This window comes from Oncorhynchus mykiss, chromosome 11 (assembly GCF_057628025.1).
Source record: "Oncorhynchus mykiss isolate SJ-2025 chromosome 11, ASM5762802v1, whole genome shotgun sequence".
Lineage (NCBI taxonomy): Eukaryota > Metazoa > Chordata > Actinopteri > Salmoniformes > Salmonidae > Oncorhynchus > Oncorhynchus mykiss.
In genome coordinates, this window is record NC_143032.1 from 44,104,805 (window position 1) to 44,123,638 (window position 18,834).

The 18,834-nt window shown below is 41.1% G+C and overlaps 1 protein-coding gene and 1 long non-coding RNA gene across 2 annotated transcripts; one reads left to right on the forward strand and one right to left on the reverse strand.

Moving 5' to 3' along the window:
• Positions 1-542: 542 nt before the first annotated feature.
• On the reverse strand, positions 543-10,328 carry LOC110535710 (uncharacterized). Its single transcript, XR_016484492.1, has 5 exons — positions 10,192-10,328; positions 8,763-9,558; positions 2,934-2,966; positions 867-2,582; positions 543-779 (listed from the first exon to the last, which is right to left on the reverse strand). It is a non-coding gene; the product is annotated as an uncharacterized LOC110535710 (long non-coding RNA).
• Positions 10,265-18,127, forward strand: nr2f1a (nuclear receptor subfamily 2, group F, member 1a). The gene is made up of 3 exons (XM_021620899.3): positions 10,265-11,802; positions 13,055-13,582; positions 16,916-18,127. The coding sequence occupies exons 1-3, from the start codon at positions 11,376-11,378 to the stop codon at positions 17,188-17,190; spliced, it is 1,230 nt and encodes a 409-aa protein (XP_021476574.1). The 5' UTR covers positions 10,265-11,375; the 3' UTR covers positions 17,191-18,127.
• The last annotated feature ends 707 nt before the right edge of the window (positions 18,128-18,834 follow it).

The window sequence follows — 18,834 nt, forward strand, 5'->3', positions numbered from 1 at the left end:
GAGGGATAGAGGGAGAACGCGACCCCTACTGTGGGGGTGGGCATTGAAAACAGAGATTCCCCTCCAACCATCACATTGAGCACAACCTCACTATGTGGCGTTGCCTTGTTCCAATTCCATCGCATTCTGTTGGCATTGTTCGAATGACGACGCGTTCTGTCGGCATTGCAGACTCCCGCGGCTCGGGCCCCCAGCCCGACGAAAAGGGCCGCGTGTCGCCACCCACAGCCTCACTGAGACCACAACCACCCCCCCTCTGTTCACAAGTGAAAATGAGAACCACACCACCATACAAAGGTTAGATCCCCATGCACGTATCACCGCTAGGTCTGCGCCATCTTAGTACGCCTCAATTCAGCCACTTTAGAGAGCTCAGATCTATGCACATGATCGCGTCACATGACCCACACCAGGAATCGTCAATACCCTCATTGATACATGCAGTTCTATTCTATAGCAGCTTGCAATACCAGACAACAAAATCAATGCAAATACCCCCCCCCCCCCACAAAAAAAAAATGAAACATTAAAATACAAGTGAATTGGATTGATTATTTTATTCGGACAATTCTTTTGCTTTCTCTGACTGTAATGCTACAGTTACACATGATTAAAACTCAGGGTATCCCAGCACATCGTTGCATCAGCCTCCTGCGTTCCCGTATGGTCCGCCTGTGACATGCAATGGCGGCGCCGACGTTAACCTGTGGCGACTGCATGTGTTCTTAAAAAATGTCGCGAGTGGGTAGGACTGGGGATGGAGGTGGTAGGATCACTCCCTGGGAAAGCATAAATAAATCATGGGGAACCGCGGAACAAGCGGCATCATTACTTGCCTTGTCATCGTAATGGGGGCTGGCACTTACCTTAACCAGCCTCAAAGAGGAATACCAATAGCCTTTCTTTTTTTTTCACTGACACAGGTGGCAGGATTCTGTGGAGGAGCATTCTGGAAAATCAGAGAGAAACAGGGGAGGGAGGGAGGGAGGGAGGGAGGGAGGGAGGGAGGGAGGGAGGGAGGGCTAAAGAAATGGGGGGATATTGCAGGGGGAGGAGGATAGGATGCTACAACCTACACATCCTGTTTAAACACAGCGCTATATTTTCTCTCAACCTCCACATCACTGATCAAGAAAGGTTTACGATACTAACATCCAAGGGGTTCACTTCTCTTTTCCCTTTATTCATCTGCAAATACGCCAGAGCTTTGTAGAGCATTGCATTCAAATAGCGCTGTAAAGGCTTGCCTTCCTCGGAAGTTCATGCTCAGGGAGATTCCCACAACCTCTTCCAATACATACAACAGGTTTATGTTTGATTGATAAGTGCATTCTTACAACCTTTGAAGAGATAGATGTTTCAGGGGAGAAGTGTAGGAAGGGATAAGGAGAGGAAGGAGAGGAGGAGTTGCTGAAGAGGAACATGTTGTGGAATGTCTGCTGTTCAGGCCCAGAACCCATTTGTCACGGCTTGAATTCAGCTCGGACGCCTCATGTCAGCGGGGTCATCTGAGGTAAACTTGCCATGTGGTCTCTCACACACACACAGAATCCACATACATAAATTAAACGACTAGTAAAGGAAAGGCACTTGATCACGTACGTCCAAAACCTTTTTGCCCAGCGTAGCATAATACAGCTAGCTTCACCTTCGCTTCTGAATATGACAAATAGAACGTTGACAATCAAACACGAATGGCATCACAAATACACTTGGACTTGAGAATGTCATTATACATTATATACATATTCATAAAGCATTGATTCTGTTTCCGTTGGCCCTCAGAGCTGTGTGGGCTGCTGGATAGGAGGGATTAAGGTTAGCTGAGTGAGGTGGAGAGGAGAGCAGTGTGGCGTTAAAGGTTAGTACACCCTGTAAATATGTCCTCTGGTTCCAGGGCCAGGGCAGTGAGGACACAAGCACAGGCATGTTGATCATCTCTGACACAGGCATGATGATCATCTCTGACAGTAGATACCTTCAGCTACGGACACTGGCGAAGCTCATATATAGTCGTAAGGCCAAGACAGACCAACAGGAACGTCGGCCGTGCACCGCAGGTGCGCAGCGGTTGGACGTCACACCACCGCTGACAACAGTACACTGGCCGTGATTTTCGGATCATTTCCCAGCGATTCTACACGTTGAGTCGCCACCATTCTGTCGTCGCCCAGTAGGCGGTCCTCTGTGCACAGCCGAAATTCGTGTTGGTCTGTCTTGCCTTGAACCTACTGACACAGGCATAATAGCAACCCTTTACCTTGTAGACAAATGCATAGGGAGTATCTACCTAAGCTGGGAGTTTTGATAATCAGTATTTTCTTTGGCGTCATTATTAATACTTCTGAAGACTACATTATTCGGATGTCAACGGTCAAATAAATCCAGGTCGTGGCCGTTGTGTGAGCCGCACCTTGTGCGACGGGGCTGACGTCACGATGTCACGGCTGCTGCTGCGACTGAGCTTATATAAACAGAGACATTTGTTTTACACATGACAACCCTCTGTCGATTCTGACTGCGTGACAAGGTGATGCTCTTTATTCCAAAGGAGGGGGACTTGCCATGACGTTCCTTTCAGTCTGAGAGAGAAGGAAAAAAACAACACAGAGACATTGATGAGAGGGGAGAGAGCTGCTTTTAAGACACACTTTCAATGCAAGGCAAGCCAGATAAAATGACACAGTGGGTGGCTATCATTGGCCCTGTGTGCGTCACGCTGCCTTCTGATTGGCTACTTGACTTTGGCCATGCCCTGTACACAGTATCAAGATGATATTACGGATCTGATTCCAGAGAGAATTCAGGTGATACCAATACAATAAAGGTGTATTGTTGGTCAATTATTCCATCCTTGAATCGATAAGTGGTAGACTAGTGAGATGTCTCAGTGAATTGGTGAAAAGGGCCAGTGTAGCAGCAGTGGAACTTACATGGCATGATCAGTTTGCACAGTCGCTCACTCCCTGTTAGGAGGAAACACAATTAGTTCATTGTTGATGACGAGAACACACACACACACACACACAAACAAATGAACTTGTCGTATGGAAATTGCCATAAAGTAATAACATATGGTTTGGTTTAAAGTTACGTTTGGTTTTGAATGTAGATGTTTTCTTCAATGTGACCCCCCTGGCTTTCCACCAACAAAAGTATAAATAATTTCTCGGAAGAGTTTCATGGGGAGAGGGAACAACGGACTGATAAGGTCACAATCTGTCAGCTCGAGAATTAAAAATTAGCAGCCTTGTTGCTTTTCAGTGGGTGTGTACTGTATGAGGGCTGGGGTTGATATTTTAAGTTACTTGTAATAAGTATCTGATGCATCCTGAAGCAAAAATGATTTAACCCTTTTACCCAAACTGAAAGGTAAGGAGATATTCTCTGTTTAGTTCAACAGACGAGGTGCCACAGAGGTGTGTTCGTCATCATTCGGCAGGGACACCTGACATTGGTTTACTTCAGGGCAAAGGTCCTGAAGTAGCCATATCCAAAATCCAGCGTAGCTTTGATGGTCAATTTAAATAGTGGGCAATAGCTGTGGAATCATTTCATTTCACACACACTATGCACGCGTGCACACACACTCACTCACTAACGCGTCAACTCAATCGCACATAGATACACACACTCCGTTTCCAAATGAATGTGAAAATGTCTAAAAAAGAAAAGGGTATTTGTGGTCTTTTGTGATTTGCCCATGTGTTCTTCTACCAACCAGGTGCACTGAACAGTTCAAAGCACCTAACAAAGGCTATCGTGGCCAAAACATTCTCTATTTTGTTGCCTGAAAGCAATTACAGCACTTGGAAAGGGAATAGTGCCGACTCTCTTTCTTCGTTTTGATGATTCATCACTGGCCCAGCACTGGTTGCCACACTTATGGGTGTTCATATACACCTCTGATCATTTCACAAATGTTGCAGGCAATATATTTCTCTAATGATAACACCCCACACCCCACCCCATAAGATGTGAGTATACCGAAGCACCTGTGTGTGTGTGTGTGTGTGTGTGTGTGTGTGTGTGTGTGTGTGTGTGTGTGTGTGTGTGTGTGTGTGTGTGTGTGTGTGTGTGTGTGTGTGTGTGTGTGTGTATGTGTGTGTTTAAATACTGTCATGACATTATTATTATGATTCGGATTATTATTATTATTATTACACTTATCTGCATTCTTGATTCGTTCTAGCTGTGTAATTACAAGGGGATCCAATAATGTAATTTTCCATACAGTTTGTGGATGCACTTATATTTAACACATCTCATTTTCCTACTATTAATCAAATTAATTTGTTCAGGGATCATGCTTAAACCATAGCTTATGGCTCACATAACTGTCCACTATTCCCTGGTTTGTAAAACGAATGGCTACATGTAAATTAGTCTATGCAAGCATTTTATCATCAGAAGCAAGTCTTGTAAAAAAAAATATATGAGAAATGATCAAAAACGAGGTTGAGCTTGATTTATTTTTTTGTCTTGATGTAACATGTTATTCCCTGTCTAAACCTGCTCAGTCATGCCCTATTACAGCACGGTGGCGGTTCAGCCAGACAAAATTCTAATTAAGCGCCCACTGGGTGTGTTGGTTTAAGAAAAACATTATGGATACTTGAAGTGATGCCACTCATTTCACTACAAAATGATGCACAATGACGGGCAAGTTTACATTGGAAATGTATCTCGTGATTTAGTTCACCTCCCAGCTTCAGGATGGACAAATGAGACAAGCCACTTCTCCGGGCTCTGTGTCTTCCTTTCTCTCTTTACTCTAGTTTTAGTTTAATACTCCTTAAATGGTTATGTACGGGGTCGCAAATTTGCACGGGAGATAATCTTGTTCTGCCTTTTTTGTCCTTGGTCTATCTACAGTGTGTTTTCGGGTTAATGTGGCGATAGGATGAAAAGTAATCCGCGTGCAAAAATCTAAAAGCTCCTCTATCCTTGTAGAATTTCTCAAGAATTCCACCTTTGCCCTCCGGTTTCCCCGCAATAAATGACTTTAAGGGTGAAATGCCTTCATCCGCTGCATTTGGAACCTGTGTCCATGTTACCTCGGTCGCTGTAGATAGTTGTAGTTGAGAAAAGGAAAGACTGTTCAAGCACTATGCGGTAAAGGGATGTCCTCACATTATATGGAATGAGGTGATTTAAAAAGTCTCAAGACATTGAAACTATCACAATAGCCTCAGCGCTTGGCCATTGGTTGCATTAACTAGGATAATATGGTGTCTTCTCCCATTCAATGATACAATTATGATTTAAGTTGTGTTTTGCTAATTGTCTTCTTTGTTTGCCACCAAGATATTAGGCGTACCATATTAAGTCAGTGTAGGTGTTTTGATTTGGTCTCCTTGAATTGCGTGCTGAATTGCGTCATACCCTACTAAACTAGGCCTACCTTACACGTGATTTTCATCACTTATAACAATGTAATTTATGTAATTTATGTCAGGTTGCCCGTTTTTGCCGGGTTAACAATTCAGAAAAGGGTGTTACTTTGATGTCTCTACTGGTGCTTGCAGATGGGTTTTTGGTGAACTACAGAATTACAGTGTTTGCACTGTAAAACTATCAGGATTTTAGTGCTAATGGATTTATGATCTCGGTCTCTGAGACCATCCAAAGTAATTAGCACATGTGCTCTAAATAGATGATGGTTTTGTGAGCAATAAAGCCATTACCCATCGAGTAAACTGACAGTCCCTCTAACTAAACTCCAACCACAAGCTAATTGGAAAAGTCATTTCGGCCTTATTGTCTACAATTATAGCCTTGGCTTTCCCAGCCCGAAAATCCTAATGTGTGTTGCTTTATTCATCGTGGTGTATTCAGGCCCATGATTAAAACATTGAAGAAACAATTCCAAATGAACCTGTTAGCTACTTTGACAGTGTGAGATCGCGTTGGTCTGTCAATCTTGCATGTCACCAAGCAATAGTTGGGAGTTAGGCCTACGGTAAGAAATATTAAATATCATTTCTCACACGTTTCATGTATAGGCCTACGTGTAACAGGCATAAGCCTAAAAGTAGCCGAATAAACACGAAGGACAGGCGGTAGCCTAATAGGTCACATTTCTAGCGTGACTGAACTGCTTGTTGACTATCTCAGGTGATATACTTCCTCATATTTAGTTCTGAACGAAAGGTGTTCACGTTCATGATATAGCTTTGAGTTTATTGTAAAATCCTAGTCCTAATAGTTTACGTTTCAATTTATGAAAAGCATTTCCCTTTATTCCGTTCAACCATCATTTGCGTCAGATAATTTTGTCCAACGGCCTACGTTAAACGTGGCGATTTTAAGTAGCGAGGCTCTCAAATATTTTCCCTATTTCTCACGAATAGCTTTTCCATTAAGAGCGATTAGATTATGTCTATTGAAAGTTGCTGATCCATAGAGAAAATGGCAGCGGATAAAAGGCGATTTTCAAGTGACCTTCTCGTCCCTTTCACACCAATCTGAGCCCCGAATAGTTAGGGATCAGATTGGACAAAAGCCCCCTCCTCTTCTCTTTCAACTCGTAACGACTCAAAGTAGAGGGGCACGCAACAAAACCTCCAACTCACACATTAAAGTATAACGCACAGCTTGGGTCGACAGAGAAGCAGCAGCACTGGGCATCTTCATTTTTTCTTTTATGTAGCCAAATTCACAACGCAAAATGTATTTTTCCAAATAATCTGTACGTTTTGTTTAAAGTTGAGAGACATCTATAACAAAACTAGGATATTAGGCTACATAGAACACATCAAAACCAATCAAAATAGTACAATTATAAACGTGTTTCATTATTCCGGTCTAGCCTGTATACTTCCAGTGATAAGCTATGTGGAAAAGTTTTAAAAGGCGCAGAAGAAGTAATACTTCAGCCATCTGTCTTCAGATGTTTCTGTTATCTGTTTAAACATTGCTATGTTAATTTAAGTGTTAGTTATTTTATCAAATTAAATTATCATAAATCACTCAAGTACAGAGTTTTAGTGAAATGTAGTTGCACATGTAACGTAGGTTATTACGCATATTAATTGGTGTGCAATAATTGACAGCTCCCCTCATTTGTAGCCTTATTTAAAACACTGATGCAGGCCCCATGCACTTGGCACGTCTCTAATACCATTTTCTCATGGTTTTTTAGACTCATATTTTCTTGGTTGACATATAGGCTATATATCTTTGGAACAAAACACCGCAGCCTTTTCTTCATAAAAGTTGGTTCAGTTAGAGGCAGATTCTTAGGCGGGCGCGGGATGGGAACAGCGGAGATCGGATGTGTGTTGCCCTCTCTCGTCGTGAAGAAACATAATACTTGTTTTTACAGGAGGCATTTCGACTGAGGCCTCTGAAGCATCAGGTAAAGAAAGCAATGAATGCTCTCTGTCAGCTTGAACGGTGTGGTGACTCATGACTATATATTCACTGCACTGAAGCGTCTGCATAACCTAAACTAAATCCTTGAGGATTATATTATTAGCTATATTCCTGCAACGTTGTTAGGTGTTTTAAATGATCTGAAATGCTTATATATTTGCCTCTGTGTTCCCGGAGTAGGAGGCTTGGCTATCATGGCCTTTTATTGCTTTCACAACTGTTCCACAAGAGTTCATAAAGCTCGATTGACTGCTTGCAGAAGCGAAAAACATGTTTGTGGGGTGAAGTCGGTCTGCAGAATTCGATTTGTTTGTTATAAAAAACGGAGAGAGAGAAACCCCATCACTTGGAAATGAGCCTAATGTAGCCTATATTTAAAACAAATACAGTATATGAAGTCCACGTAGGCCTATTTATATGGACCTCAGCGCAGATGCTCAGAAAATGTATGTGTGTCCGGATGCATAGGCTACGTGTGCAAATATATTGCACTAAGAAAAGCATTTGGTATTTTTGGTAATAACATATAACATACCTCAATGTGTAACATAGAAATGAATGGTAGGCCTATAAATTCCTGTTATGAGGAACCTAAAAATTGCATTTATAGCATCAACTTATCATCTGAGACACGAGGGATTCGAAGTTGATTATAGTCTCACCAAACATGTATTTCATAGCCTATGCTTGTATCAATATCGCTCGATGTAAGTTGTATTTATGGCTCAATGATCTACTAAACAATAGGGCATTTGAGGTAAATCATTTCATTTACGTAAAACGTGCCTTTAAATTGACATACTTTCTTCTAATTTATCTAACATTGTGTGGTTGAAATTGTAACTGCAAACTTTGCAATGAAATAATGATAATTTGATGATCGTGAACCTCCTATATTTTCATATGACTAAGCAAAACAGCCGGAAAGTCTTCCAGGTACTATTCTCATGCCTAGCTAGTAGCCTACAACCCTGACCAGCTCGGTCGAACAACTGTCCTATAATCCGTTGACACTATCTCTGAGACAAACAGGCTGTTATCGATCATTTCATTATGTGATCAAACAACAAATAGCCATGCACAGGTGAGATGCTCACGACTTGGAAAGGGTTCCCTGAATTGTGGTAACAGCATCAACGATGCCAGTATATACTGGCGAAGACAGCTTAAAACGGAGAAACGGGTCCCTAAAAACCGGTTAGAATGTAAAGGAAAAGATTCAAAGTACTGCAGCTCAAAAGTTTCGCCCTGGAATGTAACAGTGGTTGTTTAGACAAATAGGCTAGATGCATGGGTCTGCATGGTCGTGTGGCGAGGCAAGAATGTATTCTTAGCATTTAAAGCTACTTGTGAATAGGTGAAACAGAAATTAATTGTGTACTTGCCTGGCTGGTGTTAGCCAAATTCAGTTACCGATGTTTTCCGTCCACCATAGCCTAATATTCGTCGCTGGGTGCTTCTTCTTTTAATGTCCTGCTGTCCACTTTCTCGTTTTTCTCACTGTTTTCGTGCTATAGCCTTATTTCCCTCTGCTCTTATTCGCTGTCCCCCCCCCCCTCTTCCACTCTCTCTCTCTCCGTCCAACTCCCTTCCCAATCTGTATAGTAAAATCTTAATGATACACTTACAGAATATTCTTTGTCCGATTTAATCTTATTCGTTTCACCTTTTCAAAGAGCTGGAGACAAGACCGGGAGTCTCAGTGCAGTGTCTGAGACGGGGGACGGGAAGAGCTCTGCTGTTGAATAGGCTACTTAAAAACACCCATTTCTCCTATGCGTTTGCAAGGGGGGTACTTGCATAATAGCGCTCCATTATATCTCTTAATAGCTGACCATAGTCGGAAAGACAATAACAAATGTGTTCATAAACTATTCACTTCATTTGAAAATACTGAAAATACCCTTTCCTCTATTTAGTGTATGCTATTATGGATGCATGTCGACGCACCAGGCTTGTAGCCCCACTGAACACAGTTTTGATGACTTTGGTGACTATGTAGCCTACAGGTTTTTGTATCTGTTGTCATATTCACACTACCCGAGATTGTAAGTTTCATGTTAATGTTATCTGAGCTAAGTTACACTCCTTTCAAGTGATTTTTACCTTGAAGGACTTTGCTCAATCTAAAAAAAGAAGCAGCAGCTGTTGTGTTTGGAATCTTTTTCAGGAACACAGCACCTGTAAAAAAAATATGAATAAAAAAAAAGAAAGCAATTTTCAGGAGTTTACTTGTTTTTTAAAACAATTTTACAAGGTTGATAACAATAGATGTGCGTTATGCATTACTATGTGGTTGTAATTGTATACTGTACGCTAGATGGCAGACCGATCCAGACATTTTTTAGTTGGAAGCGCATGCAGGCTTCAGTATCAACACACAAAAAGCCGGAATCCCCGTGCAATTTTCAAACAGCTTCACATGATTTTGAGTTATTGTCATTATTAAGACATAATATGACACCCATTTAGTGATTGGGCAGGCCTTAAAACCACAACTGTTACAGAGTATTTCTTCTTAGTCGATGTGATTGTGAGATTCGTTGGCGCCATCGCACCCTTTCTGTCTATTCTAACACGACTTGTCTAGGCTACTATGCATCATTTCTTACATTGTCATTTTCCCTAATTTGACCCTGCAATTTTGGACCCCAATCATTTTTTTTTACAATGGAAATGTAACGTTGACGCGTGTACCACAGTATTACGCATCACCAAATGCTGTAGGCTGCATGTAGCCTATAATAAAATACATCATACATAAATAATTATATCTCACGCATTTATAATTAAGATAGCAGTCTCAAAACAAACCATTTCAAACTTTGGGGAATTCTATGCGAGTCCTTCTATGCGAGTCCCTTTCGCCGCGCACGTTTGTTTATTTCACGTGCGCAAAGCTTTGTCCCTTCTTTCACCCATCTTTTCGGCTATTCTATCCAGGGTTTCTTCCTGTTTTTGTGACAATAGACGGCCCGTAGGCTAATCAGGTTTCAAAGTAAATAGCAGCGCGAGGCGAGCTCAATGTAAATTGTGCTTGTCAGAGCCCCCAGTCGTAGGTAGCGAGGAACGAGGACTCTAACCAATGGAGAGAAAGAGGCTTGGCTAACCTTAGCCTCCCATTTTCCCTCTCCCCCCTCAATGCAGGGCTCTGGCCAGTCAGTCGCCTTTGATTATCAGTTGCCAGCAGCCTCTCTCTTGGCTCCTTGACACGAGCACCATATAAGGCGCAGCGATCTCCATAGAAACGTGTCAGTTTCAATAGTAGTGTCAAAGTTCACTATATACAGACATTCGCGAAGATCCCGGTTTCGGAAACATTGCTCTGCTGGTCTTCCCGTTTAAACGCATTCATTTTTGGGTCTCTCCGTCTTGCATATTCTATTAGTTGTTTTTTTTCCCTTCCTTATTTTTATCTCTTCGTGTTCGCTCCATTCCTGCTGGAGAGGTGAAACTACATGGGCACTACGGCGACGCGGTCTTTTTGCTGGACGAGATGAGGTTTATTTAAGAATATAGATGTAAAATCCTGCTCTTCAGTTTTTTCCTCCCCTCCAACAGCGAAGACGGGAGTAAGGAGCAAGGAAGAAAAGAGAAGGGAATTTATTTCTCGCAGCACTTTGGATCGCGTGTCTTTGAAAGATTTTATGTTCATTTCTACGTCCATGTGAATCGCTCCTGCCTCCTTTCTGGCTATTTTATACCAAACTGCATTTTTGTTACGTCTGGCTCGCTTTTTCTTCAAGATTGGGTACCTGAATGGCTAACTGCAATTTACCTTGGAACTGGCCTCCCGATACTTGCATATCCTGATCGGGTGCTTATTCTATCGTGTCCTTTATTTTGAATGTATTGATCGTGTTCTGCTCCCTTCTTTCTCATAGGAGATTGTTTGCTCCGATTTGACTTTGCACTGTCGTGTTTGAGATCTTTTTTCTCCCCTCGCTTTATAAATCCCAGCGATCAGTTCGCTTTATCGCACTTTTCGGGCCCGAGATATGGCAATGGTAGTTAGCGTCTGGCGAGATCCGCAGGAAGACGTGGTCGGAGGACCTCCAAGCGGCCCAAATCCAGCAACTCAGCCGGCGAGGGAGCAACAGCAGACGGCGTCGGCAGCCCCGCACACTCCGCAGACCCCTAGTCAGCCAGGACCCCCGTCAACACCTGGGACTGCTGGGGAAAAGGGGAGTCAGAATTCTGGTCCACAGCATATAGAATGTGTTGTTTGCGGAGACAAATCGAGCGGCAAGCACTATGGTCAGTTCACCTGCGAGGGATGCAAAAGTTTCTTCAAGAGGAGTGTCAGAAGGAACTTAACGTATACATGTCGTGCCAATAGGAACTGTCCCATTGACCAACACCACCGAAATCAGTGCCAATACTGTCGGCTGAAGAAATGTTTGAAAGTGGGAATGCGGCGGGAAGGTGAATATCTTTTTTTAATGCCACATATGATTACGCATACTGAGTTCCATAGACGAGTAGAGCTGCCATGTTGCATAAAGGTCATATACATTAGACATCCGTTGCACATCCATGTTTTTTCCAGGAATGTGCATGTACGCGTTTAGCCTATAGAGGGTAAAATGTAATGAAAGCAGCTACAAAATATAGGTTGTATAACAAAGCAGCTATTTACTTGACGGACGTTTTTGTGAACGTCAAAACTAAACATAACTATTTGCTATTTGCATTTAGTGTTTTATAGGTTTTTAATAGTGTGTGTGTGTGTGTGTGTGTGTGTGTGTGTGTGTGTGTGTGTGTGTGTGTGTGTGTGTGAAAGAGAACATGAAGTGCACTTCCTTACATGTGTAGTAGTGATACACAAGTGTTTGGTTTGTCTGTGCATTAAAACGAACAGACAACATAACCACATCGCCCTCCTGTTCCATATGCTTAGGCAGCTAGAGTAATACTGGAGAAGTTGTGCGGAGCACATTGTTTTGCCTCAAAATGTATGAGAGGCCGTAACTTTCCCTCTCTTTGGAGCACAAATGATAGCAATTCTCGTATTTTAAATAAACCCCCAAAATTACCATACATGTTATTTAATGTATCCTCAATAAATAAATGTAAAATATATATATAGACCAATTATACTTTTTCAAGCACATTGTTAAACAATTCTTCCTTGACCAAACTATTGCTATGCTAAGAAGGGGTTGACTCTTATTTGGTGTTGATATATTTAGGCTATGCCATTCTTCTTTAGTGCAGTATAACACAGGTGTAATGGGGAAAAATAGCTTTACGTTGATAAATACAGTAGTAAACTGACACATGGGCTGCATTGAATAATTAGATGCAGCATATACCTAAATTACACTATAGGCCTGTATTACTGCAATTTAGCAAATGGCAACACCCGTTATGTTCAATATTTAATATTTGTGTGTGTGTGTGTTTTAATCTAGATGCATGCATCGTCAATACAAATGTAAACAGTGCAACATTGAGCATGGTGATATTGAAAATGGTATCATTTATTTAAACAACACACAATCTTACACACTATATAATTTACAGTTTGAGATAGATTGGGATGGGAAACGTTACCCCCTTATTTTGAGAGCAGAAAACACTAGCTTGCCTTATGCTTCTCGGCATAGGTTGCACATACAACAATGTTCATCAGTTCTGGATGCACATTTCCTCTCCTTCTCTTTCTTTTTGTCAGCGGTTCAGCGAGGACGAATGCCTCCAACCCAACCGAACCCAGGTCAGTACGCGCTGACGAACGGGGACCCTCTGAACGGCCATTGCTATCTCTCCGGATACATCTCCTTATTGCTTCGGGCCGAACCATACCCGACGTCCCGATATGGAAGCCAGTGCATGCAGCCCAACAATATCATGGGTATCGAGAACATCTGCGAGCTGGCCGCTCGCTTGCTCTTCAGCGCTGTGGAATGGGCTAGGAACATCCCTTTCTTTCCCGATCTGCAGATCACCGACCAGGTGTCCCTTCTCAGGCTGACGTGGAGCGAGCTGTTTGTGCTAAACGCAGCTCAGTGCTCCATGCCTTTGCATGTGGCCCCTCTGCTTGCCGCGGCAGGCCTCCACGCTTCTCCAATGTCTGCGGACCGAGTCGTGGCTTTCATGGATCACATTCGAATCTTCCAGGAGCAGGTTGAGAAGCTCAAGGCCCTCCACGTTGATTCGGCAGAGTACAGCTGCATCAAGGCAATAGTACTCTTCACATCAGGTGAGTGTTTACCATGCCACTATGTTAAGGCCTTGTCTTATAGGCGGGCAGTGAAGGGGAAGACTGGGTGAAAATCAGACTAGAGGCCATGGCTGTCTAGTGCAGGCTACTCCATTATGTTTTGTAAATAACATGCTGCATATATTCACATTTATACATTTTGTGTGTTAACCAAAGCGAAAGAGAAGTAAACAAACCGACCCACAGACAGCGTCTAATGTAATATTTTCAAAAACGTCATTTAAATGTGTATTTTACCTCATATTAAAAGATTGAAAGCCAATATAATATTTAATAACTGTTGAAAACATATGAAGCATTATATTTTTTATAAATCCGGATAACTATAGATATTTGTTTTGGTCTATGTCCCAGGCGTATTGTTTTATTACATTATATCCGCAAAGAAAAGCACAATTTGAGTATGACACTTCATGTAGGCTTTTAATGTTGTGACGCATGTTTTTCATGTTTTGCGCGCACAAACACGTGTTATTTTAAAACAGGAAATGATCCCTAGCTGCCTGATCAAAGAAAATGATGAAATAGCCTAAAATGTCATTGTATTACATTGCTCGAGATTGATATGGGAATGTGGGCTATTTTGTTTACTGATATTTCCTCTCACAATTAATGTCTTAAACTATTAGTATCCCACATTTTGAAAAGTAGTCTGTCTACACAGGGCAGCTCATTACTATCTATCTGGCTGAGGCAAGTTTACCATTGGTGTCGCGCGTAATAATAGGCCTATAGATATTTAAAGTTTGACTGTGGACACTTGCTCTCATTACCATTTGCAAGTACTGCGTAAGGATAGTGGAGAGTAGGCCTAGTGGATAAAAAAAGCCCAACTCGACCGTGGCTCAAAATAGCTATCATGTGGCTATTTAAAAGTTATCAAATTCTTATTAAATTGCCTTATTTCAATCAATACATTTCACATTTACGCACAATTTCGCTAATGATTGTGTTTTGTAATTTAAGGAAATTTATATATTTTTAATAAACACATTTTCACTCGCGAGATCCTAAAAAAAAAATACTATGCTTAGTGACATCCCCTATAGCCTACTTTAGCCTAAAGTAACCTAGTATTAGCATCTTACTTAATAGTTTTTTTTTAGATTAGGTCTATATTAAACATATCCACACTACTTTAAATACTCAAATACATTCATTGCATATTATATTAGGCATATATTATATTACATGATATGTAGGTAACATATGATGTTATGCATTTTGTAATTATTTTGAAAAAATGATGTGGATAAACAGACTGAGGTTGAGTGTTCAGTGAACTTGTTTTGATTGGTGGCCAAAGGGGGATTCAAAGGAAGTGTTTTATTCAATGTAATTAAACCTACCCCAGTCCTCTAGTTTGCCCTCCTCAGTGACATGGGAACCTTTACCACTGCTGTATCTGTTCACGAGGACTTTTCCTGGATTTTGGGATAGTTTATGGCATTTCTGTCCTTAGCATCGAAACTTTGAGTTCTCGTTTGAGTCATCATTGCAAAATAACATTTAAAGACAAACATATATTTACGTGCATATTAAATGATCAATCAAGCCAATCTGGTCTACCTATAGACTACCTTTGCTATTGCAAACTTATATATATATATTTTTTTATATTTTGTATTAGTCATCAACCTAACATTATGACATTGAGGGCCTAGTGCCAAGTTGTTGTTACATTATGAGATAAAATCTAACATAAAATAGCCTACAACTGAATAGTTAGTTGTTTAAGATGACTAGCTAGCTTTAACTTGGATTTTTGTCCATTTTAGAAAGAGACAACATGTAGGGCCAATGATATATGTAGCAAACTATTGTAGTCCAGGTTTACAGTGTTGTACACTGTAATTGGGTTACTTTTAGCTATTTTCAAACAGGAAACTCATAGGCGTTAGCCTAGTTTAGGTGATTGTCTTCTTATCGTTCCTATTATGTCCAGTTTATCTATTGCGTCTTCATAATTAATTACATGTTTCTATCTGTGTTCAGATACTTAAATGTGAATCTAGAAAATATGTATTTTATGTTTTTTTCAGTGTTAGTTCTATGTTTGGTGTACTATAGAGTGCCCTTTCGCGAGCTTTCTTTTTCTGTTGACTCATGCGTTCACTGCTGGGCAGTCGCCGAAATGCTTTGAACTTAGTCATTGCGTTGCGTTTCACAAGTTTATATTTGCAAGAGGTTTTGAAATGTAATTAATTTCTCCCCGATTAAATGTTTTATTTATTGAATAGTGACACTCAAAAAGTAATGCAAACCGATTTGCATAGGCTACATGGGGTTGTGCCGCCTATAAGTTCATACATAGTAAATCAACCCGAGATCTCCGAGTTGCCCCCACGCAGTCAGTGAGTTCATAAGGTTATTGTGTCTGGCCGTAGTGAGTTATAGCCCTGAGAAATCAAGATTAGGCTTAAAAGCCTCTCGGATAGCATTGTCCGATGTTTAATGTATTAGAGCTGGAGAATTGAGGCTATCTCTCCTGTGCACTTGCAACAAAGCATAACGGTCCATATGCCAGTATGCTTGGCCTTTCACAACCGTTTACTGCAGATTTTTAACCACAGCAGTGAGCCTATGCTATGGCGACAAACAGTTTAGTTTGTACTATTCGCAAACATATCTTAAGACATTAACATTGAGTGTATTTCTCTATTTAGGCCTATGCAGACTGCAATCCACAACCCCCGACTGTGTACAAAACACATTTCGCATGTGTTGCTGTGCTGGTTCCTTTTCGTATTTTTACGTGTTTTTTGCGTGACTATTGACTTCACCCCGCTAATAAATTTGATTGCTTCCAGCGGCCTTTCCTAAGCTACATTGAAAAGCAGGCCAAGCATGGTCTATCAAGTAAAGAGCGGAAAAATGTCTTAACAGCTTATTGAGAGTAGACTAATTAGGTCATATACAGCCATTGCAATTTCAACGTAATCAATGTATTTTATACATTTGTATAGAATTGAGTCCCCTGAGTCAGAAAGCATGAGTGGGCCTATACATTTCCCTCTGCTTCCTCCATTGGAAATGTTATAGGCTTATACTGCACACCATTTTCCATCCCAGTTAGCGGCATATTCTTTGTTTTGATTGGTTTATGAACGTGTAGAGGTATCTGCCGCTGTGTGGTGCGTTCCCCACTTGAACATATCGCCCTTGTTTATTCTATATGACAGTCCCTCTTACTCAATGTGATGTAGCATGTTTGGGCAGTGTGTTTGTTTATTTCACTTTGTCAATAACACGTAACGCTGATGTTGAATGATAACCAGAGTGCTTTTGTGTTTCTCTTTTTTGCCTGCACAGACGCCTGCGGCCTGTCAGATGCGGCTCACATCGAAAGCCTGCAGGAGAAGTCTCAGTGCGCCCTGGAGGAATACGTGAGGAGCCAGTACCCTAACCAGCCCAGCCGCTTTGGCAAGCTCTTGCTGCGGCTGCCCTCTCTCCGCACCGTCTCCTCATCGGTAATTGAGCAGCTGTTCTTCGTCCGCTTGGTAGGTAAAACTCCTATTGAAACCCTCATCAGGGATATGCTATTATCCGGGAGCAGCTTCAACTGGCCTTACATGTCCATCCAATGATCCGAATGAGAGTGACAAAAAGAGAGAAAAAGGACCAAAATTCAGCATCCCGTACAAGAAGACTATATATAGGACCTTTTTGAACACATTGGAAGACATGACATGCTTTTTTTTGTCTTCTGGGACTAAGATCTGAGATGGAATACGTTATGTACAGAAAATATGGAACTGGACTTACACCTGTGTAAATCCACTCTCGTCTTCAAGAACAGTACTCTTCATTTTGTAAAATACTAGTCTTTATTTTCCTTTTTTGTAAAAAAAAAAATAATTAAAAAAACATACAAATAAAATGAAAAACATCATATGCGCAGTAAGAAAAAAAAGAATCAAGATTTAGCGGGAAAATAATGTTTCCAAGCAATTATAAGAAATGTCCTGTGTCTATGTACCTGTCTGTTTTGTATTTTTTCTGGTTCTAAACCAGCTTTTCTGTGATTCTATACTAATAATTTTTGATATAACCTTTTGCTTCTTATAATGAGTGCGATATATGTTGTCGAAGCTATGTTCTCCAAGAATTAAAATTGAAGTGAGAATTTAAAACAGAAAAATAAAGAAATTTAGACAAATAAGAAACAAGTCTAATCGCTATGACAATATCACTACTGATGGTTGAACTATGGACCTGCAACTGCAGCATACTGACCTCGTGGACATTTTGAGGAGAGGACATCTGTGGCACCTTTTTCCTGGTCATGAGTGTGTGTGGAGTCGATCATCAGTCAAAGAGGAGAGACATGAAAATCAAAAGCACTTTTAATATATCGTTTCAAATACATTTTGTTTGTTTCGTCTTGAAATTTTCATTGTTTCTTGAATTTTATTGGTTGTTGCCTTCAATTTGCTTACTCCATGATGCAGCTTTTGCAGAAGGGTCGGTTGATGAAGTTGTGTGATGGTGACTGTACTATTAAAAAAGAAATAGGCAACAATGTCTCACTCTCAAGAATGTTCATCTGAAGCTCAAGATGCGCGCTCGCGCTTATTGTGTGGGATAGCATAATGCCAAACCAAATAAGGTGGTCCTCTTTTTTTCTTTACGTCACTCTTCATACACAGGTGTAGGCTACACAATATGTTTGCCTTGTACATGCGTTCTCCAGTTTTGTCTTGCACAATTACACAAACATTCAAATGCATTATTGTCATTTTGCTTCAAGTATGGCTTATTCTTCAATGGGGGGGAGCGATGGAGAAAGATGACGTGAACATAGAACATGCGTTATTTAGATTGGTTGGCTGGTGTGTTCATTGCATAGCTCGCTGTATGTTACTGTTTCATGCACTCACTCACGACTGGGTATGAACACAAAGAAGCACATGTTATGTGCCGAATTAGACGGTAGTGACGCTGCTCGCTGTCTGTGAGCGCGTTAATGACTGGTTCATATTTTCTCAGACAGCAATGAAAGCAGGCGCGCCACCGAGGCTTCTCTAAACTGCCTCCTGTGGCTTAATCAAGGTGATTCTCAATTCACCTCTCACTGCAGAAACGAAACATATGCATTCGCCCCTTTAAAAATATACGCTTGGAAGTATTGTTTCAATATTGAAACGCATCTTAGCTAGGGATTACGCTAGCTGCAAAACAGATGTAAAATGCGTGATCAATTTGGAAAATGTATTTTACAGCATGCAAGC

Coding starts and splice junctions, on each gene's coding strand:
- nr2f1a (XM_021620899.3), top strand. CDS start 11,376: ATGGCAATGGTAGTTAGCGTCTGGCGAGATCCGCAGGAAGACGTGGTC. Junction 11,803..13,054: donor AGTGGGAATGCGGCGGGAAG/GTGAATATCTTT, acceptor TCTTTTTGTCAG/CGGTTCAGCGAGGACGAATG. Junction 13,583..16,915: donor AATAGTACTCTTCACATCAG/GTGAGTGTTTAC, acceptor TTGCCTGCACAG/ACGCCTGCGGCCTGTCAGAT.